Raw genomic sequence first — 22,621 nt, forward strand, 5'->3', positions numbered from 1 at the left:
GTGAACCGTTGACTTTCCAAAATATAACCCACCATTTACAAATTACATACATATCTTGATGCTCTGTAGCAATTAAGGTCTTAACATTTGATGTTACATTGAGTTCATATATCTTCTAATAACTATACAAATAACACACCAAAGTATTCTTAGAATAATAATTCCTAGAGATGAGTTAAGTTATCATATCGTATTTCGTCATCAACTGATTAACACAAATATGTATGCATTATGCAAATATTGTGAAGTAGTAACTATTAATTAGGCCACAGCTGAATCTTAATCATAAGCCGAAAGCCATAATACAAGATAGTTGCTTCCCATTCTTTTGAGAAGATATAAACTTAACATGCATGCACTAAGGCTTTTTTTCTTCTTCTTCTACACTATAACTGATCACATTGACAACAAGAAAATATGAAATATAAAGTAATCTCATAGTTTATCTATACAAACATCCTCTATATGTTGGTGTCCAATAGTCTGATCCTGTATTCTCACGATAAACCTGAGGTGTGCATGAAATAGGCACCAAGCAAAGGCCTTTGTTCTTGAGGTCAACCTTTGCATCTCCCTTGTTATCTTTTCTATCGGTCGCCCATGGATCCTAAAACCACCAACACTAATTGATTAGCATATATACAAATTATAAGCATGCTTGATACATATGTGTGTGTATTTATATGTATACGCACGTACATACCTTGTGTGAATTTGTCTTCAAATAAGGGCTACTCAATAGCTGCAAAATCATGGAAATGTAGCTTAGAGGATGTATATAACAATCTGGAAATACTATTTTCTTGGAGCGTAAATTGCAACAAGAGATTCACAAACAAATTATTAAAAAGAAAGATTATATATGATAATATACCACATGCACTTGGTCTTGCAGGAACTTGATGTACTGAATCGCTTCATATAGTACAGATGCAGTATCAGTCTGAAAATTAAACTAAATATAATGAATATATATATATGATGGTGAATTATGAAATAGAGAGTGTGAAAAACAAGAATTAATCCAGTTGAAATGAAAATAATAATTAGCAGGTTGTACATGTGTGGCTGATTTCTACTCACCTTTCCAAATGGAGACACGATTTGTTGAAGGGCCGTGATCCTGTCTCCGAGCTTGACTTTTGGTGCCTGCATCTGTCGATTCAATTTGTAAATTAACAATTCAAAAGGCAAAAGTTAATATTATTATATCCGAATTAATTAACAAAGATGAAGCATGATTTCTTTTGTCCTTTGCCTTTTTCTTCTGTATAGAGTACCTTTACGGATGATGAAACTGTACAAGTTTCTTGCTTAGGCTTTTTCAAGACTGTTTCTGATGATGTGTCGTCCGTTCTTTTCTTCTTTCCTTCATTTGCAATCCCTTGTCCTCTTCCACTACTCACTCTTGTCTGCGTGTTATGCAAAGAAATTGAAAATCATTAAAGGTAAATTGACTTTAAGAATAAATTAATCACTTGATTGATTGAGCATACCGAGGAAGCTTGCTTCTTAGAATATTGATCAGATAGGTTGGAAGGTTTGAAACAGGGCTTGGGTGCATGAATATCAACCAAGGCCGACTTGTTGCCTAATCGGCTACTAAAAGATATAACATCTGCAAAATTTCTGGCACCGGCACTCGCAGCACCGCATGAAGAATAAGAATCGGGCAAAATTGATCCATTTCCATACAAGTACTTGCCGTTATGGTGATCTGCAACCATTGCGTTAACGTTGTTGAGGCCAATCTGATATTCAATGCCATTAGTATTATTACCAAACGACGGCGTTATTCCATGTAAAGCTCCTCCTCCTCCTCCTCCTGCTACGCATGCAGCCTCAACCTTGCTACCATAACATGAAAATAAACTGGATCCCGAGTTTCTATTTGCAATATTATTATTTCCCATCTGAGCATCACATGAAGTCGAATCGTTATTGATGAACGCTTGCGGCTTCAAGTAGTGATGGTGATCATGATCCATAACTAGCTGTGGTTCGGGGGGCGCAATGGACCAGGTGCTCACCAGATTTGACAGCTTGGTTAACCTTTCGTTCTCAATATTAACATTATTATTCATGTTGTTGTTCTCCATAAACCCTCCATTTAATTGCTTCTCGAAACTGTTGAAATTATTCGATGCAGCTGAAACGTACTTTGTGAACTCCCAAGTACTGTTGTCCAGTTTCTTCAAGTAGTCACAAGCAGGTTCATACATGACATGATCAGTTGACAAGCTCTTGGACGACAGCGCATCGAGAAAATTCTCTCCAACATCATGATCATTGTGGTGTAAATCACTGTTTCCATTAACGCTTCTGCATGCATGGTTCAACCTTAAACATCAATCGATTATCACATATACAAGTTAACCTAAGTTTTTATATGAAATCAATATCACCCTTGAATTACTAGCTGCCCTTATAATATGAAAGTACATATCATACAGAAAATTTGGCTACTTACAAGAGAACATGGTTCCAAATATGATTGTCAGAAACCTGCTCTCCGTTGATCATATCGTTGTTGGGAGACGCAGAACGCTGATCAGCAACCTGCAGTCTGCGAGAGGAGTCAACGCTAAGGCTTGAGTGGTTGGAGGCATTGGTAAAGGAAGTACTGGAGATTGAAACATCCTGGTCAACATCATCACAATTATTAGAAGAGTTGGAGTACTTCTGGTTTGGCTGCTGCTGAGGCGGCTGCGGCTGCCATGGGTTGATACCCAAGTTGCTCCATGAAGAGAGCTGAGAGCCTGCTGCCCCTGCACCTGCAGCTGCATGGAGATCCCACCAGTTTGGTTGTGCTAGCTGTGGAGAGGAAGAAGAGATTGCAACACAAGAAGTACTTTCTCTGCATTCTTCGGCCATTTTTCTGAACTTCAATAATCTCTCAGTCGTTCTTTTTCTCTTTGTAAGTGAGTAATTAATGGCGGTGGACTGGAGATGCTCTGTGTGTGTGTGTGTGTGTGGTTGGTGGTGTTTTTAATTGAGCTAGTCCTGTGTTGCTTTAATTCTGAGCTGCTGGTGTGGTGGTGGAGGGTTTGGAAATAATTTTTCTCATGGGATTGGAATGGAGATATATATGAATATGAATATCCGTTGGGTGGTGACGTACGGGGTTGTAGGTTTTATCAAATCAATTATAGGGGAGACAATAAAATATGCACCCTCAGTATTTCCACTAACGTTCGTGGGCAATTATTAATTTATATACGGACATAGCTAGCTGGGCCACCAATACCCCGGACAGACCCAGAGACCCAGAGACCCAGAGTTTGGTTTAGTTTAGGGTTTCTTCTTAATGCCCTTCACTCATAGTCATACAATACAAAGGGAGGAAGGGAGGAGTTTGGTTTAGGATTAGGGTGGAAGCCTGCATTGCATTTGCATTTGCATGTCTCTCTATTTATTTCTTTATTCACTAGCATTGCAAGCAAAATACCACATTCTTTTCGTACGGATAAGAAGCATGACACGACACTACTCACTCGTAATTAAGCAAAATGCCACTTTTTTTTTTTTTTTCTTTTTTTGTAGGTGGAACCATTATTTTATTTCCAAACAATTAATTTTAATTATACAAATCCATATATGGGTTGCAATTTGCAAATGAGATTTCTCTTAGCATCTGTGTCATGGATATGTTTGGTAACCTTGTCATTCTGATTAAGTTTTATGTAATGCACTATTTAATTGTTGTTAGATAATACTAAATAACAATAGGGATTATTGTAACGCACTAATTTATACTAATTACTGTTGTTATTGATAAAAACAAAGCTGGTATATGTTGTCTTTCTCTTTTAAATACATACATTACCGTATTAAACATGTTTCAGTAGAAACCCTAAACTCTCTCTGAAGGTGAAACTGTGAACTTACACTACAGCCCAACCCCCCCACCCCCCTCCCCCCTCCCCCTTCTTTTTTTGGGGGTGGGTGGCTTCCCCATCTTCCATCTTTCTCTCCTCATCTCCCTTTCTCATTTCCTAGTTTTCTTCCCCTCTCCTATTCTCTCCCCAGATTTGTCTGGATTTTGGGTCCTTTTGCCCAGATCTATCTGGATCTTGTCTTTTGTTTGTTTTTTTTGTGTGTGTTTTCTGTTGTAGGTCCTTGGTGACTTTTGTTGTTCTTGGATGTGTCTTGCTGTCATTGGGATGGTTGCGGTGTGGTGTTGTCAACCCAGCTTTTCTCTTTGGTTTTCGTTGTGTTTTTTAAGCAAGTACTGCAATCCACTGTAGATGCCATTATTTTGTTGCAGCTTTTGGTCCACGCATATGGAATTTGCTCCAATTCAGTGTTTGAAGTTGGAAAATTGATTGTTGCTGGTTTGTGTGGGATTGGGTTTTGCCTGTGCAAAATAAGAGGTTTAGTCATGTTGGTGCTAGGAGTCTCTTTGGTTTGCTGGAGAGGAAGTGGTGCGGTGTCCTTGTTTCCGTGTTTATTTTAGTCTAATAATTCTCAAAAACTCAATAGGAGTTTGCTGATGTATGTATTTAGTGTTAGACTTTTCGATGCAGATTTGCCGTTATTGTCATTGCGCGGTGGATCTGTATTGTAGTTCTGAGTACAGATGCTTCTTGTTTTTAGGTTTTTCTGGCATGCGTAATTCTCACCATATCAAACCAATTTATTTTTGTGTTTGGTCACTGGAGATGTTGTACTCATATTTGGCATTGCGACTACTCTGTACTTTTTTCTGTGTTATCAATAAAATTACTATCGCTTTTAATAAATAAAAAAATACATACATTACCAACATATTTTCTTATTTTTTTTTTAATTTTTTATATCCATGTGTAAAATGAGGATAACATTATTTTGTATATCCCAACCAATCACACTTTAATTGCCAACAGTAGTTTAGTTTTGAATAATGCATGAGCGTGACAATGGTGATCAATGAATGTACAATGTTTGAGTGTGAGTCTCAGAGCATGGTCACCCAAAGGAGAATAATAATGGTGCCCTTGACAACAAAATGATATGAAATTTGCATAATAAATAATTAATATATTTAGTATCTTTTTACTTTATTGTGTAATTAATAAATCCGATCCTTTAAAATGAAAGGTGTTGTTTCTTGGCCTTTGCATACATGGTCTAGTTGGTGGGTGTTTTTATTAAGTGGCACTCTGCATCACTCTACATCAAAGTTCCACTTGAGAAATTTCCAACCTTTTTAATTTCCTTCTTCTTCCTCCATTGATGGCCCATTGGCTGCACAAGGAAGTGAGCTTTTTGGTTTCTTCATTGTAACACGAATGACGGTGTGCAGTTAGTCACGTTAATTTTATAAATTAAATTCTAGCTTCAATATCATCCACCCAAATAATGTATCTTTTATTTCTTCTCTCTAGTCTCTAGGTTTAGAGTGGAAAGTTTGATTAGGTGGGGACCAAAAACATACCATAGGTTAGGCGGCGTTATATATATATTTACTTATTAATTTGGTTCCTGTTTAAACAATAATGACTTTGAAAAGTTCATATTCTTTTCTTTTAGAATTTAGTATTCTCAATTGTTTTCTAATTTAATTATGGCATAAAGATAAATCTTCCAGGACGAGACGTCTTTCTGGTAAAAAGATATGACTTAGACGAGAGAATCAAGCTCTGCGTTTGACAAACTCTATCAACTAAAGTTGAATATGGGTAAGATTTGAAAGAAGAAGGCTAACTCCCATTATGTAGTTTGTATCTTATTTATATGCAGTGAAGGTCTATTTTATATACACATACACACATGTAGATGGTTGCTTAATCGATATATTAACTTTAAAAAACCAAAAGAAGAAATTAACTTATATATATGGGCTCGTTCGATAACTATTTTAATTTTAGTTTTTAGTTTTTATTTCTTATTTTTCATTTTTTGTGTTAGAGTATAGAGAAAAATGAGTGTGAGGATGATATTGAGAGAGATGATTAGAGGAGAAGATGGGATAGAGGAGTAACAAAAATGAAAACAAAAATTTTTGAGTGAAAATAATTTCAAATATATTTCAGTTTTTAGTTTTTGTTTTCACTTTTGTTTTTATCCTCCCCTCTCATCTTCCCTCTCAATTTCATCCAAAAATGGACCTACTCTTTGACTAACCTGGGCTCTTTTTAAACCTAAACTAATACACCCATCCCACCCACTGAATAGCCCTGCACTGCGCTCTCATAATCCCCCTTCACCTCTTTTTCTCTCTTTTTCTTTTTGGTATGAAAGGGGCCAAATGTCAAACACAAAAAACCCCTATTTCTTTTATTTTTTGGTAAAAAACAACCCCTCTTATTTACTTTTTTGGTAAAAAAAATAACTCCCCTTCATTTCATACACCCCCTGCACGTAGAAGAACGACTGTGTATTAGATGCATTTTGAGGGCTAAAACTCATTATATCATCATGATTAGGTGTAGTCTTTTGTTATCAATGAATTTCACTTCGTACTATCAAGTTTAAAAACAAGGTGCTTAAGGTAAATTTAGCCCACCTCAATTTGAAATCCTGGGTCTGCCCCTTCCATCTTCACTCTTATTCTCACTTTCATTCTCCCTCTTTTTTCTCTACAATCTATCACAAAAAATGAAAATTAAAAACTAAAATTGAAATAGTTATCAAACGAGCACGTATATGCATGCGCAAAAGAGCATATGCATTTAAAATTCCATTGTCAATATTATATAGCCTTGAGCACTAAGTAACCAACCTCCTTTGTTTTGTATATAAGTGGTTTTTGAATCGATAATTCTTGAAAGATAACCTAAAAACTGAATAGTTCTCATAATTAGTTTACGGTCTATAAACAAGATAGTCTTATTCGAAGGAAAATAAAGACATCTTTTCTATAAAAGCCCCATATAGAACCAGGTTTTGGCCAAAAGTATTCATCATGAACCAGCTCTTGTTCCATGTAAAGTGAATGAATTGGAATAGAGTACGACTTTCTAGTTCAAAGCCAATCAAGATTTCCTCGTCGACATTCTTTTCCATTGGTATAATCTGCGGTATCTCCCCTTCAAAAGCTACATGCAATTAAGCCTTTAATTTTTGCTTTAGTGGAAACAAAAAGTCCACTAACTTTTGTGTGTAACGAATAGATAAAACCTTGGTGGCTTTAGACCTGATGCCAAAACCAACCAAACAGAAATGGCCACTTATTTGCAATTAAGATAAATTAATGCGATAAAATCCATATAATTAAGCGTAAGCTTAGGTCGATGCACTGTTGATGATGGAAATTGAGGTAGCCAGTGAGAGATTGAACCTTGAAGGATTTTGTTAGAAATATATCAACAACATCCAACTGCAACCGTACGATTCCGCCCATGTTGGAGAGATTTTGTTTGGGATTATCATGCCATTGCCATCACAGATTCACAGTAACTATAGTTAGCAACTAAACTAATCTTAATTAAGCATATAAATAAGTATGCTTAAAGTGAACCCCGTAAAAGTTAGGTGAATTAGATACACAACACATGAGCTTGAGTGCCTAAGACCCAAATATGATAAGAGGTCCATTAAGCATAGTGGCAGCCATTGTCGTTTCTAACTTTCCTGGACATGTTTCAATTGCTTTCCTGTGAGAAAGCTCCATCCATGGAAAGGGTTGCTCGACACGTGTCATTGGAAAGCACGAGTCTCCTACTTTTGAAATAATTAGATTGGACGGGACAAACTAAATTCGTTCAATAGCACGCCACCTTTAAACAAATGAAATGGAAAAGGAGCAAATGATTTATTAATCAATTCATGTAAAGCACCAAAGGAATGAATAATATGTAGTTAAATATTGGTTTAGTGGTGCTCCTTCGTTTCTTTACATGTAATGTAGCCACAGCAACCTTACCAAGAAATTGGATAATGACATTGCGTCTCTCTTTACATACAAACTAAAGTTTGACGCATATATAAAATTAATTCATCAAAAACATAACAAGAAAAATCTCAACACACATATTGAAATGTGACTAGCAAGAAAATAGAAGTTCATACTTTCAGAAAAGCAAACAATTATTTTCCATTGTATAATACATGTTGACCTATTTAAGTAATTTGGTAGGGAGTGATTAGACACGAGTTTCTATTAATTTATTAAAAGTCATTTTACTTGGTGTAAGATTTCCAAACTCTCTGAGTCATTCGAGTACAACTCATCAACTAAAACAAAAACAAAAAAACCTTTGATGGCGACTTCACAAATGTCAACTATTTGTTTTGATTTCAAATCAAAATCTCAGTGTTTTATAGTTCTTAATTTCCCATTAGATATGGTTTTGAAGTAATTAATGGAACTATAATTTTGTGGTTCACGCACGGCTTTGGTCTCCTCCAATTACCACATGAAGAAGTGCTCTGCGAGAGGAGAGTAGAGAGATGATTGCCTGGTTTACGTATCTGAACTTTTTCTTTTGGTTATATACTTTATTACACCAGACACACAGATACATCTGAAGAATATTGGTTTGTAATTGTTGCCAAATATATATATATATATATATATATATATATATAATACTTGTGTTTTGTATTTCTCCTCAGGCATGCGTATGAGTCTGTGAGTCTATAAAATTTTGACCATCCTAATTAAAGAAAAGGGTGGCAAGAAAAGAATGCACATTGAAACAAGTGGTTGTGGTTAAAAGGCAAAAAGGATGAATTTAGGCATTGACAAGCACACCAAACCAAACGCATAATTGTCAGTGTAAGAAGGGAATATACAAAAGCGCCCATCCCAGGCCAACCAATGAAAAACATGTTACATCTTTTTTTCTTAAAGGTTACAACCTGCATCCTTCCTTTCTACTTTTGTTATTTAAGAGTTGCCAGAGTGAGAAAAACATGGACTTTTGTCTTAATAAAAAAGATTTATCTTACATTTTACCGAAGTAAGAGCATTTATTGGGTTTTAAACATGTTACTCTATATATATATATATATTGATTTCTATATATATTGATTTCTATGTATTTTTCTATATATATTGATTTCTACTTGATATATTGTATTTTTTCTCGCACTTGAAATATCAAACACCGAAAATCTTATTGTGCCTGTATAACCTTATTTTTTGAGTTTTTATTAAAAATAGTCAAAATTTACCCTTACTTCTATAAATGTCAATTTTTATAAAAACTTCCAAAAATAGCAAAAAACTCACCTAAAAATACTCAAAACTAAAACAGATAAAAACCTAAAAAAGCAAAACATGGAAACATACAATCTTTGTTTTCATTTGATTTCAAACATAAAAACTCCCCTATGTTAGTATCTGTTATCTCTGTCACTTGGCTCGAAGCTTTGGTAGTATCTGTTGTCGTCAGCCATGTTGATGCTATCACCATTGGAGGCCACACACAACTCTTTGTCAGCCATATATGGACTTCAAAGTTGCTAATTAGATTCCAATATGAACTTCTACATTCGGAGATGGATCAATAACTCTACGAGTGCCTTGTTAAATATATAATACAAATATAAGACTTATTAGAGATAATTAAGTAATTAGATAATGGAGATGAAGGAGATCATAGAACAAAAGCTTTGCTTCAACTAAATGTTGGGTGGATGCAGTACTCGTAGTACACTAGAACTCAATGCCACTTATAAATAATAATAGAGGCACTAGATAGGTATAACTCCTCCAATGATATAACATGGGATCGAACCTTTGTTTTTATGTTTAAAATCAAATTGAAAATAGAAATTGCATATTTTCTTTTTAGATTTTTGTGGGTTTTTACTTTTGAGGGCGTTTGAATATTTTAGGTGAATTTTTTGCTATTTTTGAAAGTTTTTATAAAAACTAACATTTATGAAAGTATGGAGCTAATTTTGATAAAAACTCCTATTTTTTCAAGTAAGGAGCTTATAACTCGTAACTAAAAGCAATTACATTTGCTACCGAGGGTTTTGGGCCAATTTGGCATTGTTGTGCTGTGAAAATAATCGTTGTCAGATTTGTTGTGAGAGAAAGTAGTTTGGTGTTTGATAAACTTTTTTTTAAAAGTACTGTTGGTACTGATTCTCGCATAATCAGAAAATGATTGTCGTATAATCATTAAATTCAGTGCCTTTTCAAAACTGATTCTTGCATAATCAAAAAATGAAAGCACCTCATTAGCTACTTTCCCTTATAGTTTTCTCTCAAAGTAATTTTTAACAATAATAAGTGATTTTTTTAAAAAAATTGGGAAGCCCAGCCCGTTTGGTAAACTATGAGAAAATCATTTATTGTTAAAAATTGATGTGAGAGAAAACTATAAGGGAAAGTAGCTAATGAGGTGTTTTTATTTTTTGATTATGCATGAATCAATTTCGAAGAGGCGCTAGATTTAATGATTATGCTGCAATCATTTTTTGATTATGCGGGAATTAGTACCAACAACACTTTTAACAAAAATTTTATCAAACGCCAAACTGTTTTCTCTCACAAAATCTGACAGCGATTATTTTCACAGCACAGCAATGCCAAACTGGCCCTAAGTGATTTTCTCATAGTTTACCAAACGGGTTGGGCTTCTCAAAATTTTTTTTAAAATTATTTATCACCCCAAATATGTGAGATCCCACATCGACCAAACGGAGAGGGGGTGATGTGCCTTATATGGCACACATCGCATCCTCATAGCATGAGGCCTTTTGGGAGCTCACTGGCTTCGGATTCGTAGGAACTCCGAAGTTAAGCGAGTTGGAGGCTGGAGCAATCCCAGGATGGGTGACCACCCTAGGAAGTTGCTTCGTGAGCTCCCAGAAACAAAACCGTGCGGGCTGGTGAGAATGTAGCCAAGCCCAAAGCGGACAATATCATGCTACGGCAGAGCCGGTCCGGGGTGTGACAGTTTGGTATCAGAGCCACTCTGCCGTGGGGTGCGAGTGTGCCGACGAGGACGTCGGATCCCTTAAGGGGGTGGATTGTGAGATCCCACATCGACCAAACGGAGAGGGGGTGATGTGCCTTATATGGCACACCTCGCATCCTCATAGCATGAGGCCTTTTGGGAGCTCACTGGCTTCGGAGTTGTAAGAACTCCAAAGTTAAGCGAGTTGGAGGCTAGAGCAATCCCAGGATGGGTGACCACCCTGGGAAGGTGCTCTGTGAGCTCCCAGGAACAAAACCGTGCGGGCTGGTGAGAATGTAGCCAGGCCCAAAGCGGACAATATCATGCTACGGCGGAGCCGATCCGGGGTGTGACAAAATAAGCAATACCAAACTGTCACTTTGTGTTTGAATTCTTACTCTCCCAATCTGAAAATGGAAAACATGCAAGGATGGATTGTTAAGGAAATACCAAAAAAGAAAAGAAAAAAGGAACGACCCATATTGTAAATTGGGGAAATGGAAATTGGCAGCATGGCCCGTCCTTCATATATGGGCCCTGTGAAGAGCGTGGCCAATCCTTCGTATTGAGCTCATCCACAAGGTCCTGACCGTCGAAATTGATAGGCCCACAAATCTACACAAATACCCCTACTATATATCTCTCGGTCAAACTCGGGATTTCATTTTATTTATTTTTCTTCCAAAAAAGAAAAAACAATACACGAGGTCAAACTCGTAATTACAGTATTAATAATTTGCCCCATACATAAAAAAAGGAAAATTGCCAGTACTGAATAGAAAGAAAAGAGAGTAAAAAAATCTCAGAAGAACAAAAACCCGTTGCCAAAATCCCAAGGCTTCCCAAATCGGTACGTTCCACTGTCCTTGGAAACCCTAGTTTATGTAGATGGTAAATGAAATGAAATCCAGTAGCTTTGGAAGCAAATAAAGATGGAAATTTGTATGTTGTTTGTTGTTGTAGACCAAGCGAAAGATGGATGGTGTGATATCAGCCAATGACCAGCAGGGCCTGGTCACTTCGTTTTTGGAGATCGCTGTGGGGCAGACTGCCGACACCGCCAGACAGTTTTTGCAGGTTACTATGAATCTCACAATTAGTATCCAAAACGCATCGCATTGATCTCCTTCTTTGTTTTTGTATTTTTTGCTCTTTGGGTAAAGAAAAGTAGTTGTATTAGTAGATTCAGGTGTTCATTGGATTGCAAGGTGCTTACTTGAGTCTAGTATAATGTATGGATATTGAAAATTCCAATTTTTTACATAAACAGGCCACGGGCTGGCAGCTCGAGGAGGCAATTCAGCTGTTTTATGTGGGTAATGAAGCAGGGTCAATAGCTGCGGCGCAGCCTCCGACTGAAAATATTGAAAATTTGGCGGATCAAACTTCTGGGTATTTCATATTGTTCAGTTCTGCTTTTCTTTGTCGGCATTTTTTTTTTCTTTTTTGACATTGGGTTTGTAACAGTGCAAATGAGAATGTGGTACATCATGGTATAAATGAGAATGTTGGACAACTTGGTGAAGATGAGGTGCGCCCTCCTATGCCTGTTATAAGGGACGTTCTTTATGATGATGCTGCGCTCTATGGGTATGTTTTATCACTTCATCTTTAGCTTTGTCCGTGGACTAGAAAGCTTTGTATTCTATTTCGGTATGTTGTAAAAAAAATTTCTTTCTTTTTTCCCCTGTTTCTTCTTAAGTATATGATGTACTTAACTTTATCATGGAAATGTTTTCTTCTTCCTTCGAGTTAAGATCTTCTGAATTGGGTTTTCCGTTTACATAACAATGGCATTAGTATTGTAGGATAGTGATAGGTCTGTAGAATTGCATTTTGAGAATTGGGAAATCACATGGTATTTCGTTGTTATTCCTTCATTCTTTCCTATAGCGATTGGCATGCCTCGTGTAAAATACTAATGGAGTTTGATAATTGGAATGTTGTAAAGTTTCAAAAAGTCTCCTTTCTATTTCTTTGATAAAAGTAATATAGGTGGTGTAATATATCTGTTTTCCTTTGTTATTAATATTCATGCTTCATGTCAGATGGTGGATTTTTATTGCACACAAGACTACATGGTGTGATTTTTATTAGTTAGTTGATTTCATTTTATATGCACAGTATTTACTTTGGTCTTGTGCAATCTTAATACTTAAACCCACCCTAACATGTAGTTGCAAGCCAATATGCATGTCATTTTTTTCTTTTCACAAGTCATTTTATATGGTGTATTTGGCCTCTTTACTCATCGTATTTTAATAAATGGAGGTTTCTTTTATGCCAATTTCATCTAGTTCACCAAGGGCAAGATTTTCACAACATGAATCGGGTTCTGTAATTGCATTCCGTAACTTTGAAGAGGAAATGAAGCATCCTGGGGTATGGGAATCAGGCCAAGGTGCTACATCCTCAGCAGAAACGGCCCGAGATAATCTTGCTTCCTTATATCGTCCTCCCTTTAAGCTACTGTTCCAGGGTTCCTTTGAAAAGGTATGGTCATTTGTTATCTTCCAGGCTTCATAGTTTGTGTAATGTAGAATTTGAAGGGTTATAATCAGTATTATTTGTGTTATGGGTTGCCAGGAAGGGCTTTGTGGAGGTACCCCTCATGTTTTGGGCCTTTATTCTTTGTCGGAGAAATTACATATATCAGATCTGATCATGAATCTTGCAGCTGTGACTATCATATAAAACCTTTCTGGTTTGTTATACTAGATCAATCATATAGATTCAAAATATATGAGATGCGGAAATCAAAGAATACTAGTTGATCAAGGGACATGTAGAGTGATACAGTCATTGTTTAGTTATTCATACTCATTGAGCAAATAAAATTGAATATTTTTTAATACTAATGCAGGCAAAAGGCGCTGCTTCTGTCCAGGACAAATGGCTCCTGGTGAACTTGCAATCCACTAAAGAGTTCAGCTCTCATATGGTAGGCATTTTCTCTGCGTCCTATTTCATTTTTGGTTTCTTTGTTTTTCTACATGTAGACTTATGTGTGTATAAATACATTTCTTTGTGAAGCTTAATCGAGACACCTGGGCCAATGAAGCTGTCTCTCAAACCATTATTACTAATTTTGTATTCTGGCAGGTCAGTACCATGTTTAAGTGACAATTTATTATGTATTTATGCTTGCTATTTCTTTCTATTAAATTAAATCAGCTGTGCTATTTTATTAGTTATACAAGTGCAGGCTGTTGATGGGGTTTATTTGTTGATAAATTCCTTTTACATGTTATTGGCTTATCCTCCCTTACGTACTTTATTGTTTGGTATTGTGTGATGCTTGTGATATGCATGTGCACATTTGTTCTCTAGATGTACATACTTCGAGATAAATGATACGTAATTGGGTTGGTGTTATTACATATGCATTATCATTTTCCCTTGGTAGGAGTGTAATAGCCTATAAATCTTATCCAAGGCCGCCATAGATGGGTTTTATTTGTTGATAAATTCCTTTTACATGTTATTGGCCTATCCTCCCTTACGTACTTTATTGTTTGGTATTGTGTGAAGCTTGATATGTATGTGCACATTTGCTCACTAGATATACATACTCCGAGATAAATAAGACGTAATTGGGTTGGTGTTATTACATATGCATTATCATTTTCCATTCGTAGAAGTGTAATAGCAAGTAAATCTTATCCAAGGCTGCCATAGATGGTTTGACGTTTTGTTAGGAGTATAGTATATGCTAATCTATGAACCAAACGTTTGTAAAAGGTTGAGATTTTTTTTATCCAAGGCTGCCAAGATTCTTAGAATCTCTTTTTGGTATTCAGAATTGTGAAGATTATGTTTGTTTGTGTTAATCTTTGTGTGGATTTTGCTTCCTAATTTTTATGACAGCATATGTGGACATGAATCTTTTGGATCACCTTTATGCTTCTGATTTAACCAACTGTTTTTGTTTGTGCTTCATCTGTTTGATGTTGGTCCGCAAATATAGACATATGATGATACAACTGAAGGCAGGAAGGTTTGCACATACTACAAGTTGGAATCTATGCCTGTAGTTCTCATTATTGACCCCATTACTGGGCAAAGAATGCGTTCATGGAATGGAATGGTTCAGCCAGAATGTTTGCTAGAGGTAAATGCCATGGCGTACATTGTATCTTCACAGTTGAGTATAAAGTTTTCACTAGTTAGAGAGCTTAAGAAACCTTTTCCTACAATGATCAAACTTTTACTTTGAAGTTCAATTTTGGCATGAAAACATCCTTGCCACTGTAGGATCTATTACCCTTCTTGGATAGTGGCCCCAGGGACCATCATGTAACTTTGTCCCATAAACGCCCAAGAGAAAGTTCTCTGCCTCAGCCACAGAAAACTAAAGGTATGCGTGGGCTTCCAAATATCTTCTGCTATATTACATTGCAGAGAACCATTTTGCTTCTTGAATCTGTTGAATTTTTATTATTTTTCAAATTATTGCTGGGGTAAACCTGAGATTGATCCTAATCCTTGTTCCAACTCAATAAAGTGGGGGTGGGGTAGTAGAAAAAAAGGAAAAAGAAATCCTTTGTTAAGTGTAATATGAAGTGAAATGACATTAATATGCTTAACTGAATGAATTATTGAAGTATGCTTTAGAAGAAAAATCTGCAGCTGAAATTATAGTTGTTTTCCCATTTTACATATTGTTTCATTATTTGATGCTCCTTTTGATTTCATAAATGGGGTTGCTGTTTATGTTGTAGTCTGAGTGATTGTTTCAGCTTGATTGTAGTGATATCAGAGAGAAGTTTTTGTCTGAATAGTTTTGCACTGACATTGACATATCTCTTGGTTAATGTGTCTGGTTTCTTGTGTTCTCATGAAAATATGCTTGGTTTCTTCTGTATAAAATACCTGTGTCAGTATCTGCGATGGTGCTTTGTGTATTCGTGTTGTATGTGGTTTACTAAGAGGCTCAGATGGGTGATTGCTTGTACATACCGCCAAATTCATAAAGCCGTGACATATCCAAATTTGTATCCATCTTTGCTAGCACCTGAATGATGCATTCTAGATCCGCTCTTGAAAACTTGTTTTGGATTTGTTCTTTCCTTTCCTTTTTCTTCTTCTGTTATTTTTTTTCGTATATGAGCTGCATGTATGACTTAAGGTGCTTCAGTTGCAGACGAAACTAATGAAGAGGACGAGGAAGTGCAGCGCGCATTGGCAGCTTCGATGGAAGGCATGCAGGAGACAGGTGGGATATCCAAAGATAAAGATGAAATCATTACTGACAAGGAGGAAGAAAAATGCTCAGCCAAGACGCCTGCATATCCACCTTTGCCTGAAGAACCCAAGGGTGATAAGAACCTCCTTTGCAGGGTTGGAGTCCGTCTTCCAGACGGGCGCAGGGTGCAGCGGAATTTCCTTCGCACTGATCCAATTCAGGTAAGAAGTGAAAGAAGTTTTTTTGTATTAGTATATAATGGAAAAGATTTGAATTGTGATTAGCGTTTAACACTTAATTGCATCTAAACTGAGAGAGTTTGACTCTGTAAATCATTTTTATCGAAGTTAAATGCTTGCAGAGAGTTCATGCATATGTTTGACAAAATTTTCACAGTAGACTTATATGGCATGCGCTACCATCGAAATGATGAGCACAGGCTGTTATTAGCAGGATCTATTCTACTCCCATCCTAGGGTTGTCACTAAATTTGAATTGTTTGTTTTGCAGATGTTGTGGTCATTCTGCTATTCCCAACTCAAGGAAGCTGAGACAAGGCGGTTTCGGTTGACTCAGGCAATCCCAGGAGCTTCAAAGAGTCTGGATTATGATTGTCAATCTACTTTTGAAGAGTCGGGGCTTGCCAACTCTATGGTCTCAGTTACTTGGGAATGAATGAATGAATGAAATCATGTTGGGGAATTTTTGGTTGTCACTTTGTTTATACATGTTTCCAGGACTTAGGAGGTGTCGTTTAATGGATGGGGAATTGGGGATGCAGATTTTGTAGTGTACTATTTATTATGTATATACTCATGCAAAGGGCGCATGAATCTACACTTGTTTATGCTAAATTTGGCGCGCTCTCTCTCTCTCTCTCTCTCTCTCTCATATTCTCATTCTCGTGGCACGAAATCTCACTTTAGATTTTGGGTTTTATCCACCTTTAACAATTTGATTCATTCTATGATCTGGATCGTATCTCAACATCTTTTGAAGAAAGGACGGAATAGTAGCCCAAGAACTTTATGCCTCACTACCCCCAGGCCCAATGGCTCAACAGTGTATAGCCCAAGCCGAGATGGAATTTGATGGGATGGATCCGGGAATCTTGACAAGACGGGCCTAACTTTCAGAACATTTTAACTTTTTACAGAATTCTCTTCGATTAAATGTGAACGAAAGGGAGGAAAACTAGAAAAGTTTCAATTGTCGGTAAAAGTTTCACTTGTCGGCACATACCGACAATTGAAAAACAAAGAGATCAAAAGCTACGACATTTTCGTATTCATGTCAAAGATATTTCCTTTTGGTTACTTTATATATTTGTATTAAGGCCACGATATCTTTCTTTTCAAAAGCTAGATTTGGTGGAAACATTCTTTTCATGATCTATGCATGTTCATCTAGATGTTCTGAGTTATCCATTGCTTGAAAATACTTAAATATAGAGTTTATTTTCAATATATATATATATGGATAAAACAGAAATTCTCTGATGTAGACATCCAAACGTTATTACTGTGTGAAAAGTGGAAACCATGTATTTTGTACTACTTTTCCATGTTTTTCTTCATATTTACAATGACATCCGCACAATATTCAGATGAGAAAATAACTTATATAGTAGTTAAACTCAAAACCTCATTTAAAATCTAAAATAAACCAAATATGTTTGATTAATGCTGTCAATAATGTAGGAGTGCTCTCCCTCCTTACATAAAGAAGAAAAATATCACATGCCAAAAAAGTAATCTGATATTCACTAATCTTGAATATTTTTTTTTGTAGGACGAGTCCTTTCCAAGCTGTTTTCCAATATTTGAAACTAATTTTGTTCAATTAATCTTGTAAAGTTATCTTTTCATCATAAGCCCTGATTACTTTTATTATATACATAGGACATTAAAACCAAATCTAAAATAACAAGTTGTACAGCGATAATTAATTTAAAAAAATTTCTTTAACTTATAAGCATATACTTGGGAAAAACAACGGTTTCGAAATCCAGAGGGAGGTAAGCTTAGGGATATCCATGATGAGTAAAGGTAAAAGAGAAAAATAAGACGTTTGACAGCTCAATGAAGCTTGGATTGTCGTCATATAATGTTGGCAGAAAGCACAGATCACGCAGTGACAAGTCACTGCTGCTGCACTAGTCCCAATAATGTATTATGTATCGACACAGTCACAGAAATGTACGTGTGGCTCCTCTTTTTCTTCTTTCTTTCTTTTGATTATTTAATTTTTTTTTTCATTTCTCGACTCTTCTCTATCTATCTATATAAGGGCTTGCAAGCTTAGTAATCTTTTACATCGATATACAATACAACCTTAGCTAGCCTAGCTACCTCATCAGATACATATACATTAGAAAGATATGGAGCGCTCCATGCGTTTATTTTCAACTGCCTTCGTCTTCTTTCTGCTTCTGGCAGCTGCTGGTAATATTGAGGCTTCTTCTCTTGTCTTTCCTCTGGTTAACTTGTAAACTATATATATATATATATATATATATATATTCAACTGTTGGGATTAATTAATGTATATGTTTGGAATGATTTGCAGGGATGATGGGGCCAATGGTTGCTGAGGCTAGGACCTGTGAGTCTCAGAGTAATCGGTTCAAGGGAACTTGCGTGAGTACAAGCAACTGTGCATCTGTTTGCCAAACTGAGGGCTTCCCTGGTGGCCATTGTCGTGGCTTTCGCCGCAGATGCTTTTGCACTAAACATTGTTAATTAGCGATGATCGTGATACTCCTGCATGCACATTTCTTTGTGGGCCTGGGAGGAGACGATTATGAATGATCACTTATATCAGTGGCCGTACTTACTACTAAAATAAATTATTATATAATGACCCAATTAACAGTTGGTTTATTATTATTATATCCTTGTTATTGTTCTTGTGCTTGTGCTTGTTTGTTAATTAAGTACCACCCTCGTGAGTTGCCTTGCCTTGTTTTCTCAACGATGTCTTTGTAATACCCCTACGTTTTGTAATAATGCAATATTATTGATTTCCTCAACCATACATGTAGTCATTTTGCAAGGGTTATCATCTTTTCTAATTGATCAAACATGCGGCGGGGGAGCAATTTAAATTCCAATCTTTCAAATTTAAGGTGGCCAGAGCCTATCTCACCACAAATATACGAAATCAAAAGTTTGCTAGCCAAAATAGGAGCTGGAATTTTTCAACTCCTTAATTTGGTAAAGGAGCTAGCTTCCTTTACGGAGATGGATCTTGTCTACGACCCTGTATAAAAAGCCCTTCCATGGCTGTAGTTCTTTGCAATAAGATTTGATCTCTACTGCATACACAAGCACACACATACACACAGATCAAGCGCGCACACACACACATACACACAGATCAAGATGGATCGCTCCATCCGCCTTGTCTCAGCTGCCTTCGTTCTTGTCCTGCTTTTGGTGGCTACCGGTATATCTTTTAATTCCCTTCTTAATTAATTTGATCACTACATTAATTATGTATGTAGATTAATTAATCAAATTACGGATGCATGCATGGATGTTGATTTGACAGAGATGGGACCGATGGCTGTGGAGGGAAGGGACGCTAAGAAGGTTGAGCCAGAGAAGAGGACATGTGATTCTCAGAGCCAAAAATTCAAGGGGATGTGCTTTTTGACAAGTAGCTGTGTGCAATCTTGCAAATCAGAGGGCTTCACCGGAGGCCAATGCCGCGGTTTCCGCCGCAGATGCTTCTGCTCCAAAAATTGTTGATGAATTAATTTATCATAAAAGTGTATATGTGTGGGAGAAAAACAATCTGTGGAACCGGTGCGCGCTTGTGTAATGGGATCTATTGATTGACTCAGCTGTGCTGGGTTAATTGCTTTTGCTGCCTAATAAACTAAATGACTGCATGGATCATTTCTTTTATTGTTTCTTGTCTTGTCCTCCTTTTTTTAATCTCCTATACTTTTTTTTTAATTTAAAAATATTCTTAATCTCCTCCCTCTGGAAGATTATGAGTCAATTAAGAGGATTCGAACCTCTGAATATTGATTAATTGAATAAAAGAAAAAACTCAAACGACGTTATGAATTTTGATTAATTGGAAAAATGACTTCCAATTTAATAATGTGGCGTCTGTTGAATAGTTAGATTATTTGAGTCGTTTAAATTTAACAAAAGTGGATAAATACATGGGAACTAAATACCGAGGCTCAGAATCTCGATTTGGATATGTGCACAACAAAAAATGAAAAAGAAAAATCTGACAATTAGTTAACACACTTGAATTTTTTTGGGGTAACATGGGCTAAGCCCAAAGCACAACAAAATGACTGTAAAAACAATATTTTGAAGGCCTAGTGATATACCTAGGAAAATGAAATTGTTTGGAAGCCCATTAAGAACACATCCTGCCCTGTTTAGCTCGGAGTCCAGAAGCATCACGTTTGATAACGGCTTTTTATCTAATTAAAATCTCATTGTAATATAATTTTGGAAATAATACTTATTTAGTCGGGGTATAATTCAAAATTCAAATCTGTTACATTGAATTTCATATTTTTTCCATTCTATATTTAAATATTTTCTTATAGAATATACCAAATAAGAAATCTCATTTATTAATCTGACCAAATAATTTCTTCGTTGATTATACCAAATAAAGAATCACATTTATTCATTTGACAAATTTACGAACTAAATCAAACTAAATCAAACCATACATGCATTACGAAGATATCCCAATTATTTGAAAATTAATTAAATTGACCAATTTCTCGTGTTAAATTGAACATGTAACCTTTATAAATATGGCCCAAAAGTACTCAATAGTATAGCGCAAAACAAACCTTGAAATTCAACTTTACCCCAAGTGTCACACAAATTTAATCATAAAAATATGGAGATGGTGACATCTAACAAAACCTATTTTGGTCATCCTCTTGGCTATTGCAACTTGTGAGTTTTTTAACTATTCGAATTCTCTCATAAAATTAACTTGTGAAATTAGCTAGTAATAACAATATTTGTAGCCGATTATTTACATAACGGTCACGAAGGAATTTTTTTTAATTAAAGAAATTTCTGTTAATTTCAAGTGTGGCCTTATTGTGAACAAGAGCAGAAGCGCAACAATGTTCTACTAGCGAGGATTGTGACAAAGCTTCATGTGTTTCAAAGACAGTTATTTGCATTAACCACAAATGCAATTGTGTGGATTCAATTGGCTTAGATCATCAAGATCAAAGTCAAAGCCAAACCGCTTTTTCTTTGAAAGAGTACCACACATGCTCTGCATATGTTGATTGCGAAGATGTAAGAGCATCATGTGTTTCAAGAACGGTCATTTGTCAAGATAAAAAATGCATGTGCCTTAATCGATGCCTATATTGCAACGCTACGACGAAATTAAATAAATTTCATCCAGAAGTGACTATGTAATCTTTCTTTAAGAAATAATTAACAAAATATTTCAATAATACACATAGTTTTGTTGATCAATCTCTTATAATAATAATAATGATTTTAAACACAAATGTTATGCTCCAATCAAGCAAGGCCTGTATTGTGTTGCTCCATTTTTTTTGTCTGATCTTTGTGATTATTGGAACTCAGCAACGTCTTAAACTAGATCAAAATTGAGGCAACACAAAGTCTTTTTCCTATATCTTGAAGACATACTTGTAAATCGAACATGGGAATGAGATAAAGCTAATATAACCTGGTCATTTCCTATTCCATAGAATCAACATCTCCCACAATTATGTTTCCTCTTCTTATTTTTAATGTGGCTTTTCACATTTCGAAGTGATATATATATGTTGAGTTATTATTACAACAAGGGCCAAAAGTTTGTCAGTTAAAATAGGAAGTTGCCTATGGTGCCTCTTGAAACTGGAATTTTTCAACTCCTTTTTTTGGCTACGGAGGTAACCTACCTTTACGGAGATGGATCCTCTTGAATCTGCTCTTCGACCCTATATAAACACCCGTGCATGCTTGTTGTTCTTCGCATTAGCATCTGAGATCTCTGCTTCATACACAAGCACACACACGCACAAGTACACACAGATCAAGCACACACAGAGATCCAAATGGAACGTTCAATGCGTCTTGTTTCCGCCGCCTTGGTTCTTGCCCTGCTTTTGGTGGCTACCGGTATATCTTTAGTTCTCTCTTCTTCACTTTGTTTGATGATGAGTACATTAATTAATTATATAGATGAATTATAATTAACTTACGGATGCATGCATGCATGCATGCATGGATGTTACTTTGACAGAGATAGGACCAATGGCTGTCGAGGGAAGGAGCGCTAAGAAGGTTGAGCCAAAGAAGAGGACCTGCGAGAGTCAGAGCCAAAAATTCAAGGGAATTTGCTTCTTGGCGAGCAACTGTGCCACGAGTTGCACAACAGAGGGCTTCAATGGAGGCCAATGCCGTGGCTTCCGCCGTAGATGCTTCTGCTCCAAAGCATGTTAATTGATTATAATGGATCTATCTGTGTGGGAGAGAGCTGTGAGCGTGCTTGTGTAATGGGATCGATTGATTGACCCAGCTGTGTATGCTGGGTTAATTGCTTTTGCTAGGGTCATTTATTTTCTTGTTCCTTG

General features: G+C 36.2%; 5 protein-coding genes across 7 annotated transcripts; 4 read left to right on the top strand and 1 right to left on the bottom strand.

Moving 5' to 3' along the window:
• Positions 1-442: 442 nt before the first annotated feature.
• Positions 443-2,932, bottom strand: LOC117615843 (transcription factor bHLH111). Its single transcript, XM_034345010.1, has 7 exons — positions 2,471-2,932; positions 1,497-2,322; positions 1,281-1,412; positions 1,084-1,155; positions 875-943; positions 704-742; positions 443-607 (listed from the first exon to the last, which is right to left on the bottom strand). Exons 1-7 carry the CDS (start codon positions 2,872-2,874, stop codon positions 443-445), a joined length of 1,707 nt encoding a protein of 568 aa, XP_034200901.1. The 5' UTR covers positions 2,875-2,932.
• An 8,687-nt stretch (positions 2,933-11,619) lies between these two features.
• LOC117615499 (plant UBX domain-containing protein 7) lies at positions 11,620-16,960 on the top strand. 3 transcript variants are annotated; one of them, XM_034344592.1, is made up of 11 exons: positions 11,620-11,688; positions 11,802-11,915; positions 12,109-12,230; positions 12,306-12,428; positions 13,136-13,331; positions 13,702-13,779; positions 13,872-13,940; positions 14,806-14,949; positions 15,093-15,195; positions 15,976-16,244; positions 16,534-16,960. In XM_034344592.1, exons 2-11 carry the CDS (start codon positions 11,814-11,816, stop codon positions 16,696-16,698), a joined length of 1,371 nt encoding a protein of 456 aa, XP_034200483.1. In that variant the 5' UTR covers positions 11,620-11,688; positions 11,802-11,813; the 3' UTR covers positions 16,699-16,960. The 3 variants fall into 3 exon arrangements, with proteins under 3 accessions (XP_034200483.1, XP_034200484.1, XP_034200485.1); XM_034344593.1 differs by having other exon boundaries at positions 15,982-16,244; XM_034344594.1 differs by lacking the exon at positions 15,093-15,195.
• A 1,377-nt stretch (positions 16,961-18,337) lies between these two features.
• On the top strand, positions 18,338-19,054 carry LOC117636466 (defensin Ec-AMP-D2-like). Its single transcript, XM_034370976.1, has 2 exons — positions 18,338-18,467; positions 18,592-19,054. Exons 1-2 carry the CDS (start codon positions 18,404-18,406, stop codon positions 18,762-18,764), a joined length of 237 nt encoding a protein of 78 aa, XP_034226867.1. The 5' UTR covers positions 18,338-18,403; the 3' UTR covers positions 18,765-19,054.
• A 113-nt stretch (positions 19,055-19,167) lies between these two features.
• LOC117636457 (defensin-like protein 1) lies at positions 19,168-19,934 on the top strand. Its single transcript, XM_034370965.1, has 2 exons — positions 19,168-19,470; positions 19,576-19,934. Exons 1-2 carry the CDS (start codon positions 19,407-19,409, stop codon positions 19,773-19,775), a joined length of 264 nt encoding a protein of 87 aa, XP_034226856.1. The 5' UTR covers positions 19,168-19,406; the 3' UTR covers positions 19,776-19,934.
• A 2,091-nt stretch (positions 19,935-22,025) lies between these two features.
• LOC117638318 (defensin-like protein 2) lies at positions 22,026-22,621 on the top strand. The gene is made up of 2 exons (XM_034373452.1): positions 22,026-22,166; positions 22,291-22,621. Exons 1-2 carry the CDS (start codon positions 22,103-22,105, stop codon positions 22,488-22,490), a joined length of 264 nt encoding a protein of 87 aa, XP_034229343.1. The 5' UTR covers positions 22,026-22,102; the 3' UTR covers positions 22,491-22,621.

The sequence above is a fragment of the Prunus dulcis genome, chromosome 1, assembly GCF_902201215.1.
Source record: "Prunus dulcis chromosome 1, ALMONDv2, whole genome shotgun sequence".
NCBI lineage: Eukaryota > Viridiplantae > Streptophyta > Magnoliopsida > Rosales > Rosaceae > Prunus > Prunus dulcis.

Bases quoted from the DNA above. Each gene is read 5' to 3' on its own strand.
- LOC117636457 (XM_034370965.1), top strand. From the start codon at position 19,407: ATGGATCGCTCCATCCGCCTTGTCTCAGCTGCCTTCGTTCTTGTCCTG. The intron at 19,471-19,575 runs GTATATCTTTTA...TTGATTTGACAG, and splicing joins CCTGCTTTTGGTGGCTACCG to AGATGGGACCGATGGCTGTG.
- LOC117615843 (XM_034345010.1), bottom strand. From the start codon at position 2,874: ATGGCCGAAGAATGCAGAGAAAGTACTTCTTGTGTTGCAATCTCTTCT. The intron at 1,156-1,280 runs GTACTCTATACA...TTGAATCGACAG, and splicing joins CAGTTTCATCATCCGTAAAG to ATGCAGGCACCAAAAGTCAA. The intron at 743-874 runs GTATATTATCAT...ATGATTTTGCAG, and splicing joins TGCAAGACCAAGTGCATGTG to CTATTGAGTAGCCCTTATTT.
- LOC117636466 (XM_034370976.1), top strand. From the start codon at position 18,404: ATGGAGCGCTCCATGCGTTTATTTTCAACTGCCTTCGTCTTCTTTCTG. The intron at 18,468-18,591 runs GTAATATTGAGG...AATGATTTGCAG, and splicing joins TCTGCTTCTGGCAGCTGCTG to GGATGATGGGGCCAATGGTT.
- LOC117615499 (XM_034344592.1), top strand. From the start codon at position 11,814: ATGGATGGTGTGATATCAGCCAATGACCAGCAGGGCCTGGTCACTTCG. The intron at 13,332-13,701 runs GTATGGTCATTT...ATACTAATGCAG, and splicing joins TCCAGGGTTCCTTTGAAAAG to GCAAAAGGCGCTGCTTCTGT. The intron at 16,245-16,533 runs GTAAGAAGTGAA...TTTGTTTTGCAG, and splicing joins TTCGCACTGATCCAATTCAG to ATGTTGTGGTCATTCTGCTA.
- LOC117638318 (XM_034373452.1), top strand. From the start codon at position 22,103: ATGGAACGTTCAATGCGTCTTGTTTCCGCCGCCTTGGTTCTTGCCCTG. The intron at 22,167-22,290 runs GTATATCTTTAG...TTACTTTGACAG, and splicing joins CCTGCTTTTGGTGGCTACCG to AGATAGGACCAATGGCTGTC.